We start from the raw sequence: 22,978 nt of genomic DNA on the forward strand, positions 1-22,978 counted from the left end.
TTAAAGTAGGGCCTGACCTGATAGGTACACTTATTTTGATTTAGTTAATTAACACTAACATCAAGACTTTTCTCTTTTATATCTCTGGTACCTCCCTATACCTTTTTAGTTGTTTCTAAACTTTACATTTACATTTTAATAACAGATTCACTGTTAGCATATGTTCAAAAAAATTTTAAGAAAAAAAATCAACCACACCCCTCACCCACTGTCAGCATTTTTGCATGCTTCCTTCCAGTTTTATACTTTATTGGATAAATAACATCTTATTGTCTGGTTCTATGCCCCTATTGACAGCTATTTATATAATTTTAAAGTTTTCATTATTTAAAACACACTTCAACGCACACTCATACATAAAGCTTTGACTGTGTAGTTTCTTTTCAGGTTTTATGAATTTCCAGTAGTGTGAGAGCTATGTTAGAGCATATGAATATTTTAAAAGATTGTGCCAATCAGAACTCCCCATGTGCAAATGGCAGACATTCAGAGCATACTAACTTAAAAGTGAGACTCAACTGCTCTTAAAACTCAATAGAGACTGATCTACAGTTATGACTGCAACCAGAGTTTATGAGCATCTGTGCATGTGCATGTTCTCAAATGAAGTTCTTTTCAAATAAATATACTGCAATTATTTTCTCCATATGTAATCTGCCTTTTAAATTGCTTACTGTATCTATCAAAGAGCAGATAATTTTAATTTTGATAAGCCCAATTTACTCATTTTTTATGGTTCGTGCTTTTGAGATCCTAGGAAATCTATCCTAACATTCAAATTGCAAAAATTTTTTCTTATGATGAATTCTAGAAAATGACAGTTTTTACATTTACATTTAGATCTATAATCCATTTCAAGTTAATTTTTTGTGTATGAGGTGAGATGAAAGTTGGGATTTGTCTCTATGAATACTCAGATGTTCTACTAACAATCAGTTGAAAAGACTACTTCCCCTATTGAATTACCCAGTCTCCTTTGTCAAAAATCTATTGGCTTGTAGATTTCAGTATACAGGTACTATGCATACATCCTTAAATTTACTCTTCAGTATTCCATGGTTTTTGATGCTATTGTAAGTGGTATTTTCTTCAAATTCCTTTTCTAGTTCCTAAACCTAATTCCTTAAAGCTGATGGTCCCAAAGGAGAAGATTTTTCCCTGTTGACTCTTGTCAAGAAATTCCCCAAGAAGTCTACTCTTAACTGCCCTGAGTGACCAAATGCAACAGGTTTTAAGAGATAAGGAAGATATTGCCAAGGAAAGTCCTTTCCAATACTGAGTGGGGGTGGGGGGAAAGGGGAGGGGCATTAGGAAGACAAAGGCGTAATTAACCAAGTCCTGTGCAATAATCACACCTGTATTATCAAATTACCTTCTAGAAAAGCTGTGCTGGTTTACCCTTCCATAAACACTGCACAAGTACTCTCCTTTTTCACAGTCTATGCTCTAACATTGATTTTCACCATCATGTCTCTGAATTGTATAACACTGACCAGATATTCTTCCCATCACTGGCCGTGTGATCCTCTAATTTGCTTGGTCACAAAGTCTGGCTTTTCCTTGGGCTTCACAGTGGGGACAAATTTTAATACATTTCCCAAGGGACTGAAAGCATCTGCTAAATGCCAAGTATTTACCTACAGAAGTTCATCTAAGTTTCTAGTTGCCTATGAACATATGGGAAATAGCCTCTATCTACTTTGAATTGTAGTATTAGTGTGTTAAAACATGTTTAGAAGCTCTCAACTTGGAAATAATGATTAGTAGGGGAAAATCTCTTAGAAGAAACTACAGGACCAATAATAATCATTTGACCCTTTCCATTGCTTCCCCTTACTCTGAAAAAGGAGAGACATATCTCATAACTTTAGACTCTACTGAATAATGTGTTATTTCTTTTACTGATGGAACAGAAAGTGGCATAGGTTTTCCAATGTTCAATTAATTATTCATTAAAGTCAATAGGATTCCAGCACTAAGCAGAGTTGATTAAACAATGGGGTCCTGAGACCCGCAAAGAGCTAGCATACCACTCCAAATTATAACTGGGATTACAAGCTTTTGATAGTTACAGTTTACAGTCAGCATTCTATTTTATTTTTTTTTCCCACTTTATTTTTTTTTCCCAGTGGGTTTTCTCATACATTGATATGAATCAGCCATAGAGTTACACGTATTCCCCATCCCGATCCCCCCCTCCCACCTCCCTCTCCACCCGATTCCTCTGGGTCTTCCCAGCCCACCAGGCCCGAGCACTTGACTCATGCATCCCACCTGGGCTGGTGATCTGTTTCACCCTAGATAATATACATGCTGTTCTTTCAAAACATCCCACCCTCACCTTCTCCCACAGAGTTCAAAAGTCTGTTCTGTACTTCTGCGTCTCTTCTTCTGCCCTGCATATAGGGCCATCGTTACCATCTTTCTAAATTCCGTATATATGTGTTAGTATGCTGTAATGTTCTTTATCTTTCTGGTTTACTTCACTCTGTATAATGGGCTCCAGTTTCATCCATCTCATTAGAACTGATTCAAATGAATTCTTTTTAACGGCTGAGTAATATTCATTGGTGTATATGTACCACAGCTTCCTTATCCATTCGTCTGCTGATGGGCATCTAGGTTGCTTCCATGTCCTGGCTATTATAAACAGTGCTGCGATGAACATTGGGGTGCACGTGTCTCTTTCAGATCTGGTTTCCTCGGTGTGTATGCCCAGAAGTGGGATTGCTGGGTCATATGGCAGTTCTATTTCCAGTTTTTTAAGAAATCTCCACACTGTTCTCCATAGTGGCTGTACTAGTTTGCATTCCCACCAACAGTGTAAGAGGGTTCCCTTTTCTCCACACCCTCTCCAGCATTTATTGCTTGTAGACTTTTGGATAGCAGCCATCCTGACTGGCGTGTAATGGTACCTCATTGTGGTTTTAATTTGCATTTCTCTGATAATGAGTGAAGTTGAGCATCTTTTCATGTGTTTGTTAGCCATCTGTATGTCTTCTTTGGAGAAATGTCTGTTTAGTTCTTTGGCCCATTTTTTGATTGGGTCATTTATTTTTCTGGAATTGAGCTTCAGGAGTTGCTTGTATATTTTTGAGATTAATCCTTTTATTTTAAAGAAACTTTAGAGATTGGTTTACACACTGGATCATCACAGGGAAGGCTGATAAGAAGGCCAAACCATGTCTCAAGTAACGAGTACATTATTGTGTGACTCAGAGAACTTGTGACAGAGATACGTGTTATCTTGATTTCCAGAAAGCAGATTTATTTTTACCAGCAGCAAACAGCTTGTATGTAATTGTTTTAACATTTCCATCTTAATGACAAGGACCCATTTCAAACAGTTGTTAGGGAACATGGGGAAAGCACCAGATAAAATTCGTTTATCCTGTTGGTTCTCGCCTTATCACCTGGAACTCTGAATTTTCATTATTATTTGCATTGTAAAAGATTTCCTCGTGGTATTATTACCTGTATTTGGTTAAATTCTATGAGGAGAGAAGGGGGAGAGAAGGTTCTGATCTTAATGCACATATTTAAAATGATCAATTCTCCGTGTAAGACTTTTTTTTCCCACAAAATGTTCAGGATCCACAATTTGCACATAACCAAGGAGCTAAAGCATTTCCCAAAGTAACAGGGGCTTCTGTCAACTGGAGCATGTTTTCTCCCCAATTCTCAGTGTTCAGAGAGTACCTAAGGCATAGCTGAAGAATGGGCTGTTTATTTACTCCTGAGTCACAGAATCAACATATTCCACATTTGCTTGTTATGAACAAGTGTCAAGAATGGTTCAGACTCATCTATAATTCTTTTATTTGTGTGCCTATGATGCCCATAAAATTACAAAGTACTTTTCATAGTTTTGTTTTACACACAGAAAAATGCATCATACATTAGTACAATTCTATTCTTTATTCTATAGCTTACTAACATTTTTGTTTGTTTTTTTACTTGTTTTGTAATGATATGCCTCAAAAGAACTTCCCTGAAATCAAAGCAGCAGCATGGTTAAAACAGTTTACTCTTTTGTTAATTGAACTATTTACTTTTAATTGCTCAATAACTTTCACTTGCACTTCTTTCTTCTTCAATTTGCTTCCCCATTCATTCCAAAAATTATTACAGTCCTGCCGGACTTCCACAGGGGATTGGTTTCACAACCCCTGCAGATACCAAAGTCTGCCACTGCTGAGCGAAAAGTATTAGTCACTCAGTCGTGTCTGACTCTTCATGAACCCGTAGACTGTAGCCTGCCAGGCTCCTCTATCTATGGGATTCTCCAGGCAAGAATACCAGAGTGGACAGCCATTCGCTTCTCCCGGGGATCTTCCCAACCCAGGGATCTAACTCAGGTCTCCTGCATTGTAGGCAGATTTTTTTTGTTTGTTTTTCTCCAATCTGAGCTTATATTGAGCTTATACAATATGGCATAGCATTTTCATACAGTCTATGAGCATCCTCTCATATACTTTAAACCATGTCTATATTACTGGTAACGCCTAATACAATGTAAATGCTATATGAATAGCTGCTAATGCAGTGCAAATGCTACATAACTCAAGTTTGGCTTTTTGGAACTTTCTGGAATTTATTTTTCCAAATAGTTCCAACTCACAGTTGTTTGAAGCCGAAAATGCAAAACTCATAAAATCAGAGGTATGTTTTACAAAAGTATAGGAAACAAGCTAAATGCCATAATTCTATTTCTAGTCAAATACAGGGGAATACTATGAAATTACTAAAGAATATGTTAAAGTAGCAAAAGGGAAAAATAAACGTCATTGTATGTAATAAGCTTTTATTTTTAAAATAAAAATGGGAAGTGCAATATATGCATAAATCATGTACAGAGAAACATAAGAAACTGCCCACAGTTTAACTAACTACCATGGAGAGGGAGGTGACTGGATAGCACCACTGATAGAGTGATTAAGTGATGAAAGGACTTCTAATTTCATTTTATAATTGCAAGGAAAAGACTACCTTTTCTATCCCAGTGGTAAACTTAAGTAATGAACTTCTTGGTAATTACTGATTTCATAGAAGAAGATAGCTCTCCACATTTTGGTTTGTAAGTGCAACTACCTTTGCCACCTCACCATTGGGGAAAATAGACTTGCATTTAGTGTTCCAAAGCTGCCTAAATGAAAATTAATTTTCTCCAATGTTTATTAGAAGGAAATCCCCAAGGGAGTTTATTTTTCTTTTATACCTTTTGTATCTAAGGTGGATTATATTATTTCAGATCATACTCACATCTGTTTATAATAACGTAAAAAAAAACTTGTATAAAACAAAATAATAATAGCAGATTGAATAAAAATAAGCAATTTTAGAGTGTTTAGAGCTGAGATTTTTTTAAAAGATTCTTTTAAGTAGTCTTAAAATATGACTTTAATTTATCCATTAAATTCAACAGAAGTCGAAAACAGACATTACAGCTGTTAAAATCATGCAATTGACATTAATGTTTTTTTCATTATTATTTAGCATACAATATTTTGTGTGTAATTCAAGTAGGTTTTATTATGTACAATTACCAAAAGAATTAATGTTCTGCAAAGAATATTAAAAATATAAACATGCCTACTAAATTCCTGCTATACAGATTCAAACTATATAGATTCATAATTAATCTTACATCTGTATTTCTTAACCCTTCTCTTAACTGGACAAGCTCAGTTTTACCAGTGAGCAAAACAGAAAAATTTTTGGATTTTGTTTTGCTTTTACATATGAGTGCACATTTTAATATATTTAAATATTTTTATTTCATGGAGTAGAATATTTCCTTTTAGGTTTATTCAAAGCAAAAACTTCAAACTTCTCTAAAATAGGTTATGCCACAGTCTTGTTGGCTGTTTTGTGTTACCTCGTTTTTCTGCTATTTTTTTTCCTCTTTAACACTTAACACCACCTAAATTTTTTTTAATTTCACTTAATTTTTTATGGCCTGTTTAATTACCAGAGTATCAATGCCATGAAGATTTCTGTTTGTTTTGTTTACTATTGTATCTGTAGCATCTAGAATAGTTTTCGGCACATAGTAGGTATTCAAAGACAGTGCAGTGCCCTGCATGACAAAATTAGAGCCAAATACCCACCTTCTGTAAATAGGGTACGTGTTATCCACTTTGCCAAGCATGCATTCCTATCATCTGGCCCACTTAACTCATTTATGTTTTTCGCCTGACTTTGCTTAACTTTTGAGATTATAACTAGAATCACGCTTCTAACCTATTACACTGTAATCTACTTTAATCCATTTGACAGCTATTACTACAACAATTTATACCCTCAGTTAAGGCTCATTCCTCCTCTATCACTCATTTAAAAAAAGGTCATAAAAAAAAAGTGAATACGTTAGTCGCTCAGTCACATCCAACTCTTTTCGATCCCATTGACTGTAGCCTGCCAGGCTCCTCTGTCCATGGAATTCTCCAGGCAAGAATACCACATGAAGCAAATGAAGTAGTCCTTTGAAAGGTTTATGAACCACTAGTATGTGCCACCACACTCCTGTGGAAGTTACAGCATATACTGCTTCAATTTAAACTAATACTTGACATACTTTTAAACCTACATGGTATGTTGGGTAAGAATTACACCCAGACTGTGTATAGTTTCATTTCAAAAACTATTTCAAGTTTTCAAAAATCTCCCATTTTATTCTCTTTCACTAAGAAATAGGTTTGGGCATTGATGAATTACACATGACTCATAAATGTATTGAAATGTTTCATATCTGTACAGAGCCTGAAGTCAGCTTCAAAAGTAGCATAGAACCAAAAAAGAGCAGAGGAGATGTTTTCCTGTACATCAGTACCTGACACCTCTGCAGAACGCTGTTTTGAAGGCTCTGGTTAAGGAACTGTAACCAGGCAGAGTGGCTCAGTCAGACAATGCCATGATAATGCTATGGAACAAACCACCCAACATATCAGTCACAAATGCCAATGAGCGTTTATTTCTTACTTGCATATCTGTGCAACAACTACAGTTTGGCTAATGTAGGCTGGGTACAGGAGAGCTTAGCTCAAAGCTGGGTCCCGATCTACCCATATGTTCTCATTTTTCTTGGAAAATCAACTATTTAGTCATGTTATTCTCAAAGTAAAAGGCATGAGTCCACATTCGCAATCACAGTGCTCATATTCCACCCCTTATTTTGGTCAAGTCAACTCACAATACTAGACTCTCCATAAAGAAGGTGTCTGTAAACTCCATCACCCATCATGAGCCAGAGCAAGGGTGTACAGGTAAAATGTTATTTTAAGGAAGTGAAATTTTTAGACCAATAAACCACTCTAATATACACCCACTATTATATCAAAGTAGACAGTGACAGTATATCTATAATCTTAGACCTTGGTATAAATAGTCAGGTAAAATAGAAATTCAGACGGTGCCTTTATTATGGCAAAGATGAACTACCAACATAGAATATGAAGGCTGAAGACTGTGGTAAATGACTTTACCTTCTGGACATTAAGTTCTAAGAACTCAGATGTTAGAACTGAAACTACAAAGGACTGGCATCTCAAAATCCTGAGACAGCAATAACCACAGAGGTTATTGTGGTGACCACTCAGGAGTCACTTTGTCTCCAAAGATGTGGGCAGAAACCACCTTTCTGTAATTTCTCTAATGGAATTACAATTAACCACAGGCTTGTTGTGGAATAAGGCTCCACTGGGTATTAGAAATAAGCTTAATAAATACAATTCAATAGTGTACAGCACGTTCTCTCGGTCTCTCTGAAAAAGTATTTAAATGGTGACTTCACACAATATTTCTTTTAATCAAATCACATCGAGATATGTCATTATTTTATAGTTTATCTTTCTCTAAATAGATTAAATTCTACTGAAAATCACGTTTTCAGCCAAACAAGCTATGTAGTTTTGGGGAATCCTTATTATTTGACAATATGCCCATTAAACCTGGCTTCCCCTGAAAAGAACTGTGTGCTGAAGAGGAAATACATATGTTCTTGTCTATAAATCCAAAGGGAACACAGTATTTTCTTGGTTCCATATTGCAAGATGCTTCCAGGACAAACAAAGGATTGCCAGTGGAAATTCTGGATATTAGTTTGTGAAGTGTCCTGGGGAAGCTGGAAATTTTTGTAAAATAAAAACATACAGTAATTTGAAATTACACACATACACAGAATAAACCTTGCCAAACTGGCTGTTCTAAGACTATTTTTCCGTCCAAATAGTTTAATGGTTTTTCTTTTAAGTATTAGTTGAAAATATTTACCTATGAGCTCAAAGGAATGTCCTAGAATTGACTGAATTTGGTTGGAAAACATTCTGAGTTTTTAAAACAATCATTCATTATGAAGAAAAATACAGAATGTTTTTTGGTCAGTAACAATTAAATCTGAAACATAGAATATGGTATCTTCTCAATAACCTAAAAGAATGTCATTGAAAACAATAAAACTACAAGTAATTTAAAAATTATGTACTAAGAATAAAATAAATACAATGAGAGATTTAGGGCATCAGATACACGAGATGAGGAGAATTAAGGGGACCAACTCAAGAAGTTACGAGAAAATGTTAAAACTTCAAATCCCTCAAAATATTTATGTAACAGAGAAGAATAACTAGCAACAGATTGAAAAAGAAATCCCTTGGCTTTAACTACTAAATAGAAAAAGGGACACAAAATTTGCACAATCTGACCATTTCTTTGTTTAAAAACAATACTTTAACAAACAACTCAAAGGCAGAAGTTCTCTCTTGATTTTTGACCAAAATAGCTCAACATCAGTTGGACTAGTGGATCTAATTATGTGCTAAAACTTAGACCACTTTGTGTACTGCTCACTTTTTTTGCCAGAAAATTCCCTCGCCCCCTCAAGAATGTTTTTTTATTAGCATTAGCAAATAAAGGAATTTTAGTTCTTTATTTTATGACCCCTGGCATCGGCAGTTACAATTTGAAATAACTACCGTATCTTAGCAACTTTAATCTTAACAAAATAAATACAGTAAGGAGCAAACAGGCTTCATGCCACATGAGTGTCTCATCACCATCCAGAAAAGGCAAGAGAGGAAATCAACAGAGGATGACTCTCGACGTGCTGGTACTCTGGAATTGGCAGCTCTCCAGTGGCCAAAAACACTACATTTTTTTCCCCTTTTCATAGCAGAAGCACCTACAAGGCTGTATTTTAGGGGAAAATTCACTGTGATCTAATGGGGCAGTCATGAAAGAGGGAAGCGGAAAAGATGATTCATCTAAAAAGAAGGATATGAAGGGAAATTTTGAAATTTAATTATTTTCTGTTCCTTTTTCTCCTGAGACTTAGGGATCACAGCAATGGTTGCATTTCCCAAATTGGATCCAAACCAACACTTACTCTAGCACAGCATAAGTTCCTTTCATTAGACACTAACACTCCAAATTATGACTGAAAATAAGAAGGAGGGCACTTACTAGATATTGAGTGAATGAATGAATCAATACATTTCTGAACTTTCAAGCCAGTTAGGAAATATTAAAGACACAAAACTCTTGAAACTACTTCATACTCCTGCAGAGATTACTTGAAGTATCTCTGACATACAATTAAATCCTTGTTCAACTTGGTCCAAACATGAGCATCCCTCTGAAGTCAGTCCTAGGCTGTGCAATTTAAAGGAGAGATCAGAGACCTTGTGGCTAGATAGACCTAAGTGGGGACCTCCACACCATCACTTTCTAGCTCTGTGAATTTACAATATTACATTTAACATCTCTGAGCTTCAGGGTATTCTTCAGCCAAATGGGATAAAACTCCATAGAGGTGACAAAGATGGTTGTGAAGTTATCAACTGGAATACTGCAACTAAAGCTGCCTGATCCATTTCCTTTTAACATGATTTACCATCAATAAAATTGACTCACTTTCCTTCTCTTGATATCCTTTCCTCTGAGTTATAGAGCCCGCGATCAGCAAACACATCATATATGGCAGCCTCCTCATTGCAATCCTGTTTGATGTTAACCAGGTTTATCACCACTCTTCAGAATGTGCAGCTCTTGAGTTCTTTGGCTTATTAAGTTCTGAATTACAAACGGACATCTTGGTTAAACCTTGACCATCTCTTACCTGAAGAGATTCCCAGGTGGCTCAGTAGTAAAGAATCTGTCTTCAATGCAGAAGACATGGGTTCAACTCCCGTGGTCAGGAAGATCCTCTGGAGAAGGAAATGACAATCTGCTTCAATATATGTCCCGAGGAAATCCCTTGGACAGAGGGATCTGATGGGCTATGGTCCATGGGGTCACAAAAGAGTTGGACTCAACTTAGCGACTAAATAACAACAAATCTCTTACCTGAACTAATAACTGGAAGAGCCCAAACAGTGCTCTAACCTTGTCTCCTCCCATCTGCTGCTAGCACTCTCTTCCTAAATTTGACCATATTTTTGCTCCTTCAAATTCTCTTTTCCATGATATTATGGGGCCTCCAAGTTCTGAGTTATATCTATTTCTCAAGTCCCATTTCATGGAATTCCTGCTATGCTCTACTCAAACCAATCTGCTTCTAATACTACTTCAGACCCAACACTTTGGTGATTGTTGCACTCCCTACATAAAATGTCTTTTCAATTTCTTTTGGCCAGTTGATAATTGCATCAGAATCCAACTCAACCATTATCTCCCCAGTGAAGACATTCCTGCAGTTGCTTTACAAGGGCGATAACATTCTACGTTGGACCATGTCTGTACAATATACTCTGTCTTTATAGCACTTAATTATAGTGCATAGTAATTATTCACTTTCTATCTCTCTCATTAGATCATGAGTCAAAGAGTCCTGAGGTCAGAGATTATGGTTTAGCATTCCCTGGCACAGTGCCTGCATGGAGCAGATAGTAAATGTTAGTTTAGGTCCTCTACCACTCTCCTCCCTATCCTTCAAATAATATAAAGATGGATTAAATTGCTCTGTTTGGACTTTTATTTTGATGAAGTTAACTGAAAATTCTACTTTATTTGTTAAGGTAATGTCTAACCTAATCTAAAAGAAGAGTAAGCATCTCTTTTTCACAGAAAGTAAATGGAAACTTACATTTAAGAAACAAAAAGTTAATATTATTTTTGTTCTCGATGAACTTTCAGCTTCTGGTTTCTTGATGACCATAATCCTGTTTTGTATGTTTGTTACCTTGAATCTTTTTTAAGGTCCTAACTTACTCTGCTTCTTGCTCCTCTCCCCTACATCTCTCTCACTTTATACCTCCTTGGCAAATGATCACAGCATGTTTACAAGAGGAACAAAATCAAGTGATGATGATAGGAATAAAAATGTTTACCTTTTGCTATTAAAGAGTCATTAAATTCTGAGTTTTGAAACAGACATAATGTTATATATCAAAATTCTAATACAATGTACTTGCTGCTTGGTTCTGTGGTTCAGTGAAAGGTTAGTACAATGCCAAAGATAAAAATTCTGTAAAGTCCTCTAAGAAAATGCTTAACTCACTTGTATAATAGATCTCTCTCTCTCTCTCTCTCTCTCTCTCTCTCTCTCTCTCTATTGCTAAGTCATGTCCAACTCTTGCTAACCCATGGACTGTAACCTGCCAGGCTCCTTTGTCCATGGGATTCTCCAGGCAAGAATACTGGAGTGGGTTGCCATTTCCTTCTCCAGGTGTATAATAGATAATATACATTAAATAATAAAGACTACATATGAAGTGCTCAAGAATGTAGTTGAATAGCCAAAATTAAATATTTCTACAACTTGCCTGGTGGCCTTAAAAAATAACTTCACTAATTCTCCCCATCACCAGGAAACTTACCTCCAAATCAGCCAGACCTAATCTAGCTCTATCCTTATAAGAAATACTATCTATACCCTACTGCTAAGATGGTATGACATTTCACCCTGTGCATGCTGAAGAATATCTCAAAATGGAAATTCTGCTATAGAGGGAATATTATCATTATGTCTGAAAATGGAGGGAAATGACAAAAAGTTGGAAGGAAAGAGAAAATCAATTCAATGGTGAGGGAATAAATTCATTCAAGCAGCATAGCTTAGACTCCTACCATTTGCTCTGTATCTGGTACCCAAACAATACATTTAAAAAAAACTATCTATCCTTCATGGCAGCCATGGAGACAGACACCAACTATGACATGACCTGAGCCTTATATTGTTAAATATTCTGTCCAGGACTTATAAAATTGTGAGCAGAGTCAAATCTAAACATAATATTGTGTATTGCTATTCTTTGAGGAGAAAAGAGACTTAAAAATTTTAAGATGGTAAGGCTGTTGTAAGGATAGCAAAAAGTTAAAGTTCTATTGGTTTTCCTCTAAAACTTTCTTTACCCCAATTATAATCTATTTTCTAAACAGTACACAAAGCCTTGCTTTTATAGTGAAGACTGCCAGATTAAATACAGGATGCCTAGTTAAATTTAAACTTCAGCTAAATGATGCATATTTTTTTAGTATTAAGTATGTTCCACATATTGCATGGGACCTACTTCTCCTAAAGCTTATGCATCATTTATCAGAAATGCAAATGTCACTAAGCATCCTGTATTTTTATTTGGTATTTTTAAATTTAATATGGTGGAGCTTCCCAGGTGGTGCAGTTGGTAAAGAATCTGTCTGTCAGTGCAGAAGACACAAGAGATGTGGGTTTGATCTCTGGGTTGAGAAGATCCCCTGAAGGAGGAAATGGCGACCCACTCCAGTATTTTTGCCTGGAGAATTCCATAGACAGAGGAGCTGGCGAGCTATAGTCCATGGGATTACAAAGAGTTAGGCACAATTAAATGCACGCACATACAACCCTATTTATAGGAGTGCCTATCCAATCATCAGACTCCCCACTTTGAGTTCACTTTATGTGGTTTTAATGAATGCAATGGATCAAACACTGACTGAATCAAAGCAGTCTATTCAGCCTCATGTTTACCACGACATTGTTTGTCAAGGCCTGTAGACTTGGACAGCTAAGTTCCAAGCTCACTTTTCTAAACTACTTCTGTTAACAAAATGTGACCTTTCTATCCTCTTCTCCTGAAGAAAACAGAAATTTTCTAAAGGGATAAAAATATCCAAAATTAAAAATGACTATGAACTATTTCAGAATCTTGAGGCTGTCAATACTTGATGCTTTTAAATAGTTGTCATGGTTCACCCTAGACGCATCTGCATATTTCTGTGGTTTTTTTCATGGTGTGTAGTGAACTTTGATATCTTTGGGGAATAAAAGAACTCTCTATCTGTCTATCTACACATATATATTTAACAATGCAAGTTACTGTTATATAAATGTACGCTGTTGTCAATTTCAGTTCCCTGCCATATCAAAAGAACAAAGCAGGCAGGAAGAGCAAGAGGATGATCTAATATGCCTACGCTAATAACAAACTCAGTGTCCTAAATTGGCAATGGCAGCCCTCTTCTGCGGAGATTGTTTTTAACACCATCAGTAGACATTTTAAAAAATTGGATGGTGACAGGAAGAGTACATTTTAAATTGTCAACCTTCATGATGTCCTTTTGAAGAATAGCAATTACATAACTCAGGGAGCTTTATTTTGCATTTGAAAAAAATACATATATCTAAAGGAGTCTGCAGGGTTGTGCAAGACTCCATATCCTGAATTATTTGTAGAGAATAAATCTCCTTATTTTTTCCTATAATCTCTTCTTTTTTTTTTTTTACTCACTTCCTAGTTAAGGTGGGTATCAATATTAAGTAAGCAGTACAGAAGTAAAACTGCTTTGGATTTAAATTATTAACAAATTCATTTAAAAAGACTTTTAACCATATGCTACTTCTTAACCATATTTAAAGTCCAGTTTTTAATTTTCTAAGGGTGGCATACTTTTTCTTCCATCTCTATGGCATTAAAAAGTTTACTTATAGTATTCTAGTATTTTGTTAAAGTTTTAAATTGTTTCCTCTTGGGCAATGAGAGAAGGGAATGTTATGCAAGAATAAGTTTATATCACACAGAAGTCATTTGGTCTTTTTCTGCTAATTCTAATCTTTTAAAAAAAATAATTTTAGACAAGAAAACTCTTTAAAAAATGCAGACAATGCCAAAAGAAATGCATTTCAAGTACCCTAAATAGTTAATGTATTTTCTAAATGAATGATTTAAAATAGCTATTAAAGGAGAGGAAATGAGCTTAGGTTTCTAGTAATGACTTCTCCTCTTCAAAATGAAATCTGTAAATCCCTGATTGCAATTCCAAATCCCCAAAGGACCAGCAGTTCTGGGACCAGGACTCACTGGCTTTATGTCTAATAGCACCAGATAAGTAGTATGATTTCTATATATGTAATTTGGGAGAATATTCAGAATTTATAGTCCTGGAGACAATTTATGAATGAATTTCCTTTTTAAAGTACATTATTCTAAAAATCAACTTTTCCATCCCGATTGTAAGCAGAGCACATAGGAATGTGGGAGGCATGGGTATATACATAGGGAGACATATGTATATATATTTATATATGCAAGCACACACATGCATGAAATATAAGTACCATTTTATTCATAAGAGCATAATGATTTGGCCTGTGATTGTTAATAAAAATGCATTTCTAACCATCAAATTTGAGTCTATTATTCTAAGTTAATTGCATTTGCCCTAAAGAGACTTACAGCTGGCTGTCAGCCTGTTTGTGTCAGTTTCATTTTATTCATCAGTCAATCTTGTCTCCTCTTCTTTTTGTATTCCATATAATGATCAAACAGATTTGTTAGCATCCCTCCACAGTTTTCACATCATCAAAAAATTAAAAAATAACCTTGATTTTATCATCAAATACATTTGATGACTTCATTCATTTGTGGGCTATCTTCACTGCTATTTCAGCAGCAAATAGATACCCTGTGGACAGGCCCATAAGACTGCCATTAAATATAACAGATGTAACTCACTCAAAGAGACACTGAGAGAAAGTCAAACAGGAGAAAGTTGACACGCTAGTGGTCGGCAGCATCTCCGCGTTTCAGTTGAAATAGAGATACACATCACCGTAAACACTAGTTCTTTACTGGAGTGTATTATGCAGTAAAAGGCATCTTGTTAAAATTCATCCTCAGAGTAGAATGTACTATGAGGTGGTGAAGTGGATTAAAGAAATAAATGGGCACCATGTTCCTAATGGAGCCAAAGAAAACCGGTGGGTGAAACAGAAGAGCAGGGAGGTTAGGGTAGAAACGTAGCTAAGGTGAAAATCTGTGAAGAATTAGAATTTTACTTATGTGAGTCAAGTTGCTTAGAGGGGAGATAAAAGACATCACAGGGTGAGGAGATAATTAGCTGATCAGAAGCAAAGCAGTTTAAAAGGTGACCCTTACCTCCTCTGTTACTCAGTCTAAGAAACTATAGACAATTATTACAGCATTTTCTCCAGGGATGTGTGATACAGCTTCTCCACATAGCCTCTAAGACACAAAGCTCTCCCAGCATTATCATTGCGCTGCCTGAGTTCAGCACTCTTTATGGAAACTCCTTACATCACACCAGCCTTGTCTTTCAACCTTGCTTTAGATCAATGATTCTCAAATGGGGTGATTTCACGCCCCCCAGGGGACAACAGGAATAAACACCTGCAGATGCTGGGGGAAGGTGTTACTAACATCTGGTGAGTAGAGGCCAGTGATGCCGCTATACACCCCGCAATGCACAAGACAGCACCCACAACAAAGAACGAGCCAGCCCCAGAGGACAATAGTGCCAAAGTTAAGAAACCCGGCTTCAGATGGCTGACTGAAACACAGTCAAAGCTACAAAACAAAACTCCATCACAGTTCAGCAGCAGTGCAGTGAGGAGGATTTAGCAACTCTGAGGAGCAGAGAGCAGTCCAGCTATTGCACACAGAATTTCACACTCACCTATTAAATAATACAATTCATTACCCAGACCCCAGGAACAGTGGAGCAAGATACAACCCCGATGTTAAGGAGAACAAAGAAAAATGAAAATCATTACTTGATAGAAGATATTTCAATGACTTTTAAGACAAACCAACTGAAAAATCCCCAATAAAAAGACTCAGCAAGAAAATTGTGTCACAGCCCCTAATCCTCAACAGACCTTAACAAGATGTTCATGAGCCAAAGACTCATGTCTGCAGAAGACAAAAAACATAGGAGACAATATAGTCAGAAGAAGGGTTATCGTTAAGAGGCAGGAGAAAGATAAAATGGATTCCTCCACCTTACAGTTAGAACTCCTACAGAGAATAAACAGAAACGGACTCAAAACCATGTTGCAGTAACTGTTAAGTCTTTCTGCTCTTGGGAAATTAATATTTAGGTTAGACTCGGGGCAATATTTTTAAAACGTTTTTTTGATGAGTGCTTTTACCCCACCTGACTAGACACCCCTGCCTGGCACAGATGGCCAAGACATTTGCTTTTTTAAATACTCCATATTTCTACAGCCACCCACCAGACAAAAATTAGATTACCAATGCTTGTGTAAACTTTCCAAGCTCTGACACAATAAGATTCCAGGAAATGTACATGCACAGCTAAAAGAAGCATTATACATAATGCACTGTAATTCCAACAGACAAGTTGCTATCTTCGATAGATATACACATTTTCCATGCCAAACACATGAACGTCAATACATTTTTCTCAAGTTAAAATGGAAACCATTTAACAGATATAATGGGCACAATGAATTTCATTTTGCATTACTAATGCAGCAGAGGAGGAGGGAAGCTTTGGCAAGGATTGCAGTAAGACCAAGAAAAACAGGAAACAACTTAGAAGCTAACATGGCTATATAAGCTATTGCCCCAAAATGTAGTCACGAAACTCAAGGGCAACTGAGACTTCATAGTCTCAAAACTCTAAGTTCATGTAAACAAATTTTTGACTTATGGGAAAAAAGTGAAAAATGGACAAAAGAGTGGTTGTATTTTTGGAAAAAGGTCAAGAGAGTGTCATCATGTTTGTTTGTTTTTTAACCACTATTCCTGAAGAGATGTTATCATGACCGACTTGAATTTAGGGGAGATAAATTGGAGGTGAAGGAATTAAATGATGTGTCATGTGAAAGGGAGTTAGAAGAGTAATCCAGGAGCCTAAATCCCTAGCTTCTGCTTTCACCACTGGAAATACATATCCCCCAAGTCTCCTGCTCATCATTGTTAAAAAAATAAAACACCAAAAACAGCATTTATTTCATTGGCCCTTACCTTTAAGTCTTTTTGGCACCTAAAATAATTTATTTCAGTCACTGCACACCAAAGAATTTTTGGTGCCATCTACTAGATTTAATGGAGAAGGAAATGGCAACCCACTCCAGTACTCTTGCCTGGAAAATCCCATGGACGGAGAGCCTGGTGGACTGCAGTCCATGGGGTCGCAAAGAGTCGGACACGACTGAGCGACTTTTTTTTTTTTTCCCACTAGATTTAAACAGTAAATTCTGAAGCTTTAAACAAATGCTATTATTTAGACAAATGCTATTTAGACAAAGCCATTTAAAATAAAGGTTTTGAGCACAGGGTTACTGCAGTCAGGCAGCCCTCACTTCCAACCTTGTGTCACCAACACAGCTTAATGGGCAAGCTGAGTGAATCTGAGAAAATTCTGTCACCAGAGTTTCAGTTTCTCTGTCTATAAAATGGGTGTATAATAGGCCTTATATTAATATTTTTTGGGGGGTATCAGACAGTGAAAGTCACTCAGTCATGTCCGATTCTTTGTGACTCCAAATTCTCCAAGTCAGAATACTGGAGTGGTTAGCCTTTCCCTTTTCCAGCAGATCTTTCTGACCCAGCAATCAAACTGGGGTCCCCTGCATTGCAGGTGGGTTCTTTACCAACTGAGCTACCAGGAAAGCCTTTTTTTGGAGGGGGGGATTAAACGAGCTCATGTGTGTAAAACAGGTTAATTAACTGCAGTGATGTCTAGCAGTGGGCTTCCTTGGTGGCTCAGTGATAATCTGCCTACCGTAATGGACAGGGAAGCCTGGCCTGCTGCAGTCCATGGGGTCACAGAGAGTTGGACATGACTGAGCAACTGAACTGAACCAATGCAGGAGATGCAGGCTCGATCCGTGGGTTGGGAAGATACCCTGGAGAAAGAAATGGCAAGCTACTCCAGTATTCTTGCCTGGGAAATTCCATGGATAGATGAGCTTGGTGGGCTATAGTCCATGGGGTTGCAAAAGAGTCAGACACAATTTAGGGACTAAACAACAACAACAACAAAGTCTAGCAGCAGGAGGGACCTTTTCCAGGGTTCAAGTCTATGCTTCCACAGCTTCCAGGCTCTGTGAACTAGGATGAGACCTTAGTTTAATGCCCCTCTAAAATGAGGATAATAATAGTAATATCTAAAATAATAATATATATAATTATATAATAATACCAATAATATCTAGGATTGTTATAAGGATGAAAATGAGATAAAAATAGTAGACTTAACAATTTCTAACCTAAAGTACATTGCATTTTATCCACAATCATGTTTCCATCATATTTGCAAAGAGAATTTAACACCTTTAGTATTAGGCTCCAAAATAATTGATGAAAGTATCTCAAAATGTAAATGGAAAGAAACAAATTGGAGAAAAAACATAAGACATTCTTCATTGTGTTTATCATGAGTTCCAGCAAGGACTTGCATTTCTTTGATTTCCTTTTTCTCTTAGAAAATAAAAAGCACATCTCAACACAGTGAAGCTTTAAAAGTGGATATATGACAATATTTAAAAAGATTTGACCTAGCAATTCTTTAGAAAAGCACCTACTTCCAGAAATTGATGACTTTTTTGGCTAATGTGCATATGTGGTACTTCATGTAATGACAGAAGTCAGTACCACCAGTCAGTCCCATGGCTGAAAACGATGTGCCAGCAAATTGGTTACGAGGTGTAAAAAATGGTGGACACAAAAAGTGAAGAATATCTTTGACTGTGAAAGGTCAAGATGACTTAGTAAGCTATTAACTTGGCTCATTTTTCAAATGATGAATCAACTTTTATGAGAAATATTCAGTGTTTTCAAACTACTTATCAAGATCCTAATTCTGTCATCATAAAGACCTATATAACTCAAAATTTTAGAATACCACTTAATATGTTAATTGCTAAATTACAGTGATATGAACTGGAATATGAAGATAACTCAAACTTCCAACTTGTTTCTCTCTTCCGACGCAGAATAAACTTTTCCAAATAAGGGGCTTCTAAGGTGCACAATGTTTAGCCAGATAAAAAATAAAACAGATTGGTATGATAGTCAGCAATAGAAAGAGAAACAAATTAAGTACTTATAATTAAAGCTTGAGGAATGAAAGAATTCACACTTTCTCAGAGCTATTATTTCAGACAGTCTGGTGTCAGAATTAAAAGCCAACCAGTGCATCTGTTTATATTGCCAAGGATTTTCACAGTAAGAAGGGATAGGAAACACATATTTTTTAATTAGGGTCCAAATCCCAAAGAACACCAAAAAAATAGTATGTCAAAAATAAATGTTCTTGTGATTTGTATTGTCCAATGTCCAAACAAAGACAAAAAATTATGTTTCTTACTTCTCCTTCACAAACACAAGTGAAAGAAAAAAAAAAAAGTAATTCTGTTGCTTTGGCCACAGACTCCTTTTTTTTTTTTTTTTTTTTTTTGTTATTCTGCTTGCTTCTGGCTTAGCTACTGCTTTTCTTTCCCAGGATGAAATAATATAGGAAAAGCTGATTAAGGAAGGTTTCATTCACAGGAAGGTTCACCAAGATGGCTCAGTTACCAAGCCTTAAAAGCTGAATTACAGTGACAACCTAAAATGACCATTTTACACTTTAAAGTACATCACCTATCTGAAAACTTTGAGTTAACTCTTCACTTATCTTGAGCTCTGAGTTAAAGAAAAGTCCTCTTTAAAATACACACTGATGGACTGAGCACCATAGTACTCAAATCTTTCATTAGCTTAGTTTTACTTCTCACCAGCAAAATCTCAGGTTATTTCCTGCAGTTTCAAAATTCACTCTTTGGTCAGTAGGAAAAAATATATTAAAAAGTAGTATTCTAAGTACAAAAATGAATAGACATCTTTCCCTCATCTATTTACTAAACAGATATTTATTGATCATCTATTATCTGTCATATGCTGGGTTCGTTGTTGGGAAAGACATCAGTGCATATAGCATGTAATCACAACACAGGGCGTTATGATCTCTAATAGGAGTGTAGAGTTCTGAGAAGTGTGTATAAGCAGAAGTAGACTAGGATAGATTTAAGAGATGATCGGCCTTCATATCTTTTATTTGACAGAGGAGGAAGCCCAAGATCTAGAAAGATCGAACTTCATAAGCACAGAGCTCTTCAGTAGGAAAAAAAAAAAAAAAAAAAAAAATATATATATATATATATATATATATATATATATGTATATATATCACGGAACTAGAATTAATGTCTCCAAATTCAAATCTCAAATTCCCTATAGGGCAACATACTTCTTTCCATAACATAATTTTCCCCAAAACAATAATGCCAAACCATGAATGCCAAGGCAGTTGACTAAAAGTTAGAAATGTACTTTTAGACCTAAGAGTCAACATTCTTCCTAACTGTATGACATTCCAGATGGTGGAGAGGGAGGGCTCAAAGGTCAGACCCAATAGGATCCTAATCTTAAACTGACCACATCTAACCAGCCAGTGACCTTCAGCAAAGCACCTACTCTGAAAATCATCTTGATTTTTAAAAAATCTTCTAAGTCAGAATCAGAGTACTTACATGAAAGGGGTAAATGTCATGAAAGAGTTGAATTGAGTAGAAACTCAATACACATACATTTTTGTCCCCTCTTCTCACTCAAGTAAATTGAATAAAACTGATGAAAGACCAGGTCACCAAAAACCACATCTCAGTTTATTTCTTACCAGACATTTTAGCACAAAATCCAGCCTCCAATTTCTACTGTGAATGTTTTAGGAGTTATAAAGCAGAGACTAAACAAACGAATTTAGAGAATTTCATCAGCATATATCCTGTAAAAAGAAATGGGAAGGAAACAGAATCAGATAAATATTTAAAGTTATTTAAACCTCCTACATAATGTTGCAAGCCTCTTTCCATTATGGAAACCCAAGTAGCATAGGTAAAGGGAACTTATAGATTCTCATATCTGGGATCTCCAAAAGTAGATGAGTTTCAGGAGTAAGAGAATCCACGCACTCAAATGACAAAGTCAATGCCCTGCTTTGATGGCTATTTGGCTCCCTGTTTTAGCTTTATTCTCAGATTTTTATCCTAGGCAAGAAAGATAACTTTTATCAGCTATCTTCAACGTCACAAAAGAGGAGAGAACTCTCACTTTCAGGGAACAACCTGAGAGGTACTACCTGGTTCTTAGAGCCGGCCCACAAAGCCCCACCATGGCTGGGTCACACAGGATGTAGCTTACCATGTCTCTGTGCATGGAAGAGGGATGGACAAGACCATTCCACTCATACTATGTGGAACAGGTCTTCTTTTAGAAAGTGGGGTTCTCTTCCCGGATAAAAAAGGTAAACGTATCCTGGAAAGACAAAAAAATTGGATATGCGTGCAAATAATTATTTTTAATTTCCTTTATTTTAGGATTATCCAGTTCAATTCCAAATCCTCTGGAAGACCCTGGTAGGTTCATTTGATTTCTTTGTAATAGCTTCCTGTACTGGATAATGGGCACTTTGGTGTTATATGTTAAGGGAAGGACTCCATCTTTTTGAGTGTCCACAGTATAGTGGCCAACAGCACTGGCATACACATCATCACACATCTACATTATTCAAAGTACACCACAATCAGTTTTTTTCTTTGAAGGTGCTTATAAGCCTATCTCTACATACATGTTACATAACAAAAGTTGAAAAAATCATGTTCTCATTTATACATTACGCTTATTCAGAGTCTTCCTATTTAAGACCCTGTGTTTCGCTTTAAGGGATGGAAAAAAATTCAGTCTCTGTCCTTGAAGGATTAAGCAATTTCTCTAAGATACCACTTTAAGCTAGAATTAGCCAAGAAGACCCCATGTATAACTAACATTTGAGCTGGGTTTGAGGGATAAGTAGAAGTTTCACTGTTAGGCATGTACAAAGAGGCCAAGACAGAAAATGTGAAATGTAATTTCTCATTTAGCTAAAAGATGACACAGAGAAATAGGGAATAAATAGCAAGGGAGCTTTTAAACATTCAGTAATGAAAGTCTGCCTAATATGTCATGGTGCTCCTGTAGGAGGTTATACTGGGCCACACTCCTCTAGGAAGAGGTTGGGTTAAATGAACAAGACATATTAATGAGGGAGTAAAAAGCCAGCGTCATGTTAACAAATGCAGTATGACCCATTTATATTAAGTAAGAATCAGGCATGCATATGTTCATCAATTTAGGTGAAAAATCTAGAAAAGAGTTATCCCCAACCAAAAATAGGAACCACCTCCATAAAGAGTAGTAAGAATGAAGAGAGCAGCAGGGGTGAGGTGAGAATTTTGCTTTTCTTTTACACTTCCATATCACTTGAGCTCTTTTTTTCCACAATAAAATTGTAACTATGCATTGCTTGCTTAAAATATAAATATTGTTTATATAAAATGGAGTTTTGATTAAAATAAGGGTCAGGATAAGAAGTGTGGACTTGTAAGAATTACAGTTCTTGTTATTTTTGGTTGTCATTAAGGCAGGTAGCTAAAAACCTGAGCTATATATTAGGAACAATAACATTTGGTAGATAGGAATATCATTGAGCCAATCAACAGATAGGCAGGTAGATAGAACTCTTTGGAGGTCATTACATAGATAAACACATATATTTTGTATATGTATATATAAAGTAAATATATATACTTTACACTTTAAATATACACATAGTTATATACTTTAAATATATACATATTTATATACTTTGAATATATATTTTATATATATATATATATTTTGGGTGGGGCGGGGTGTATACTGCACAGTACGCAGGA

At 36.1% G+C, this 22,978-nt stretch overlaps 1 protein-coding gene across 1 annotated transcript in view; it reads left to right on the forward strand.

Annotated features, from left to right (window-relative positions):
* Positions 1 to 22,978, forward strand: part of MDFIC2 (MyoD family inhibitor domain containing 2) — a 106,024-nt gene that overhangs the window by 44,324 nt on the left and 38,722 nt on the right. The window contains exon 3 of the mRNA XM_065932238.1: positions 21,602 to 21,640. Coding sequence (XP_065788310.1) covers positions 21,602 to 21,640 — 39 coding nt within the window. The remainder of the gene's footprint in view (positions 1 to 21,601; positions 21,641 to 22,978) is intronic.

The sequence above is a fragment of the Muntiacus reevesi genome, chromosome 4 (assembly GCF_963930625.1).
Source record: "Muntiacus reevesi chromosome 4, mMunRee1.1, whole genome shotgun sequence".
Lineage (NCBI taxonomy): Eukaryota > Metazoa > Chordata > Mammalia > Artiodactyla > Cervidae > Muntiacus > Muntiacus reevesi.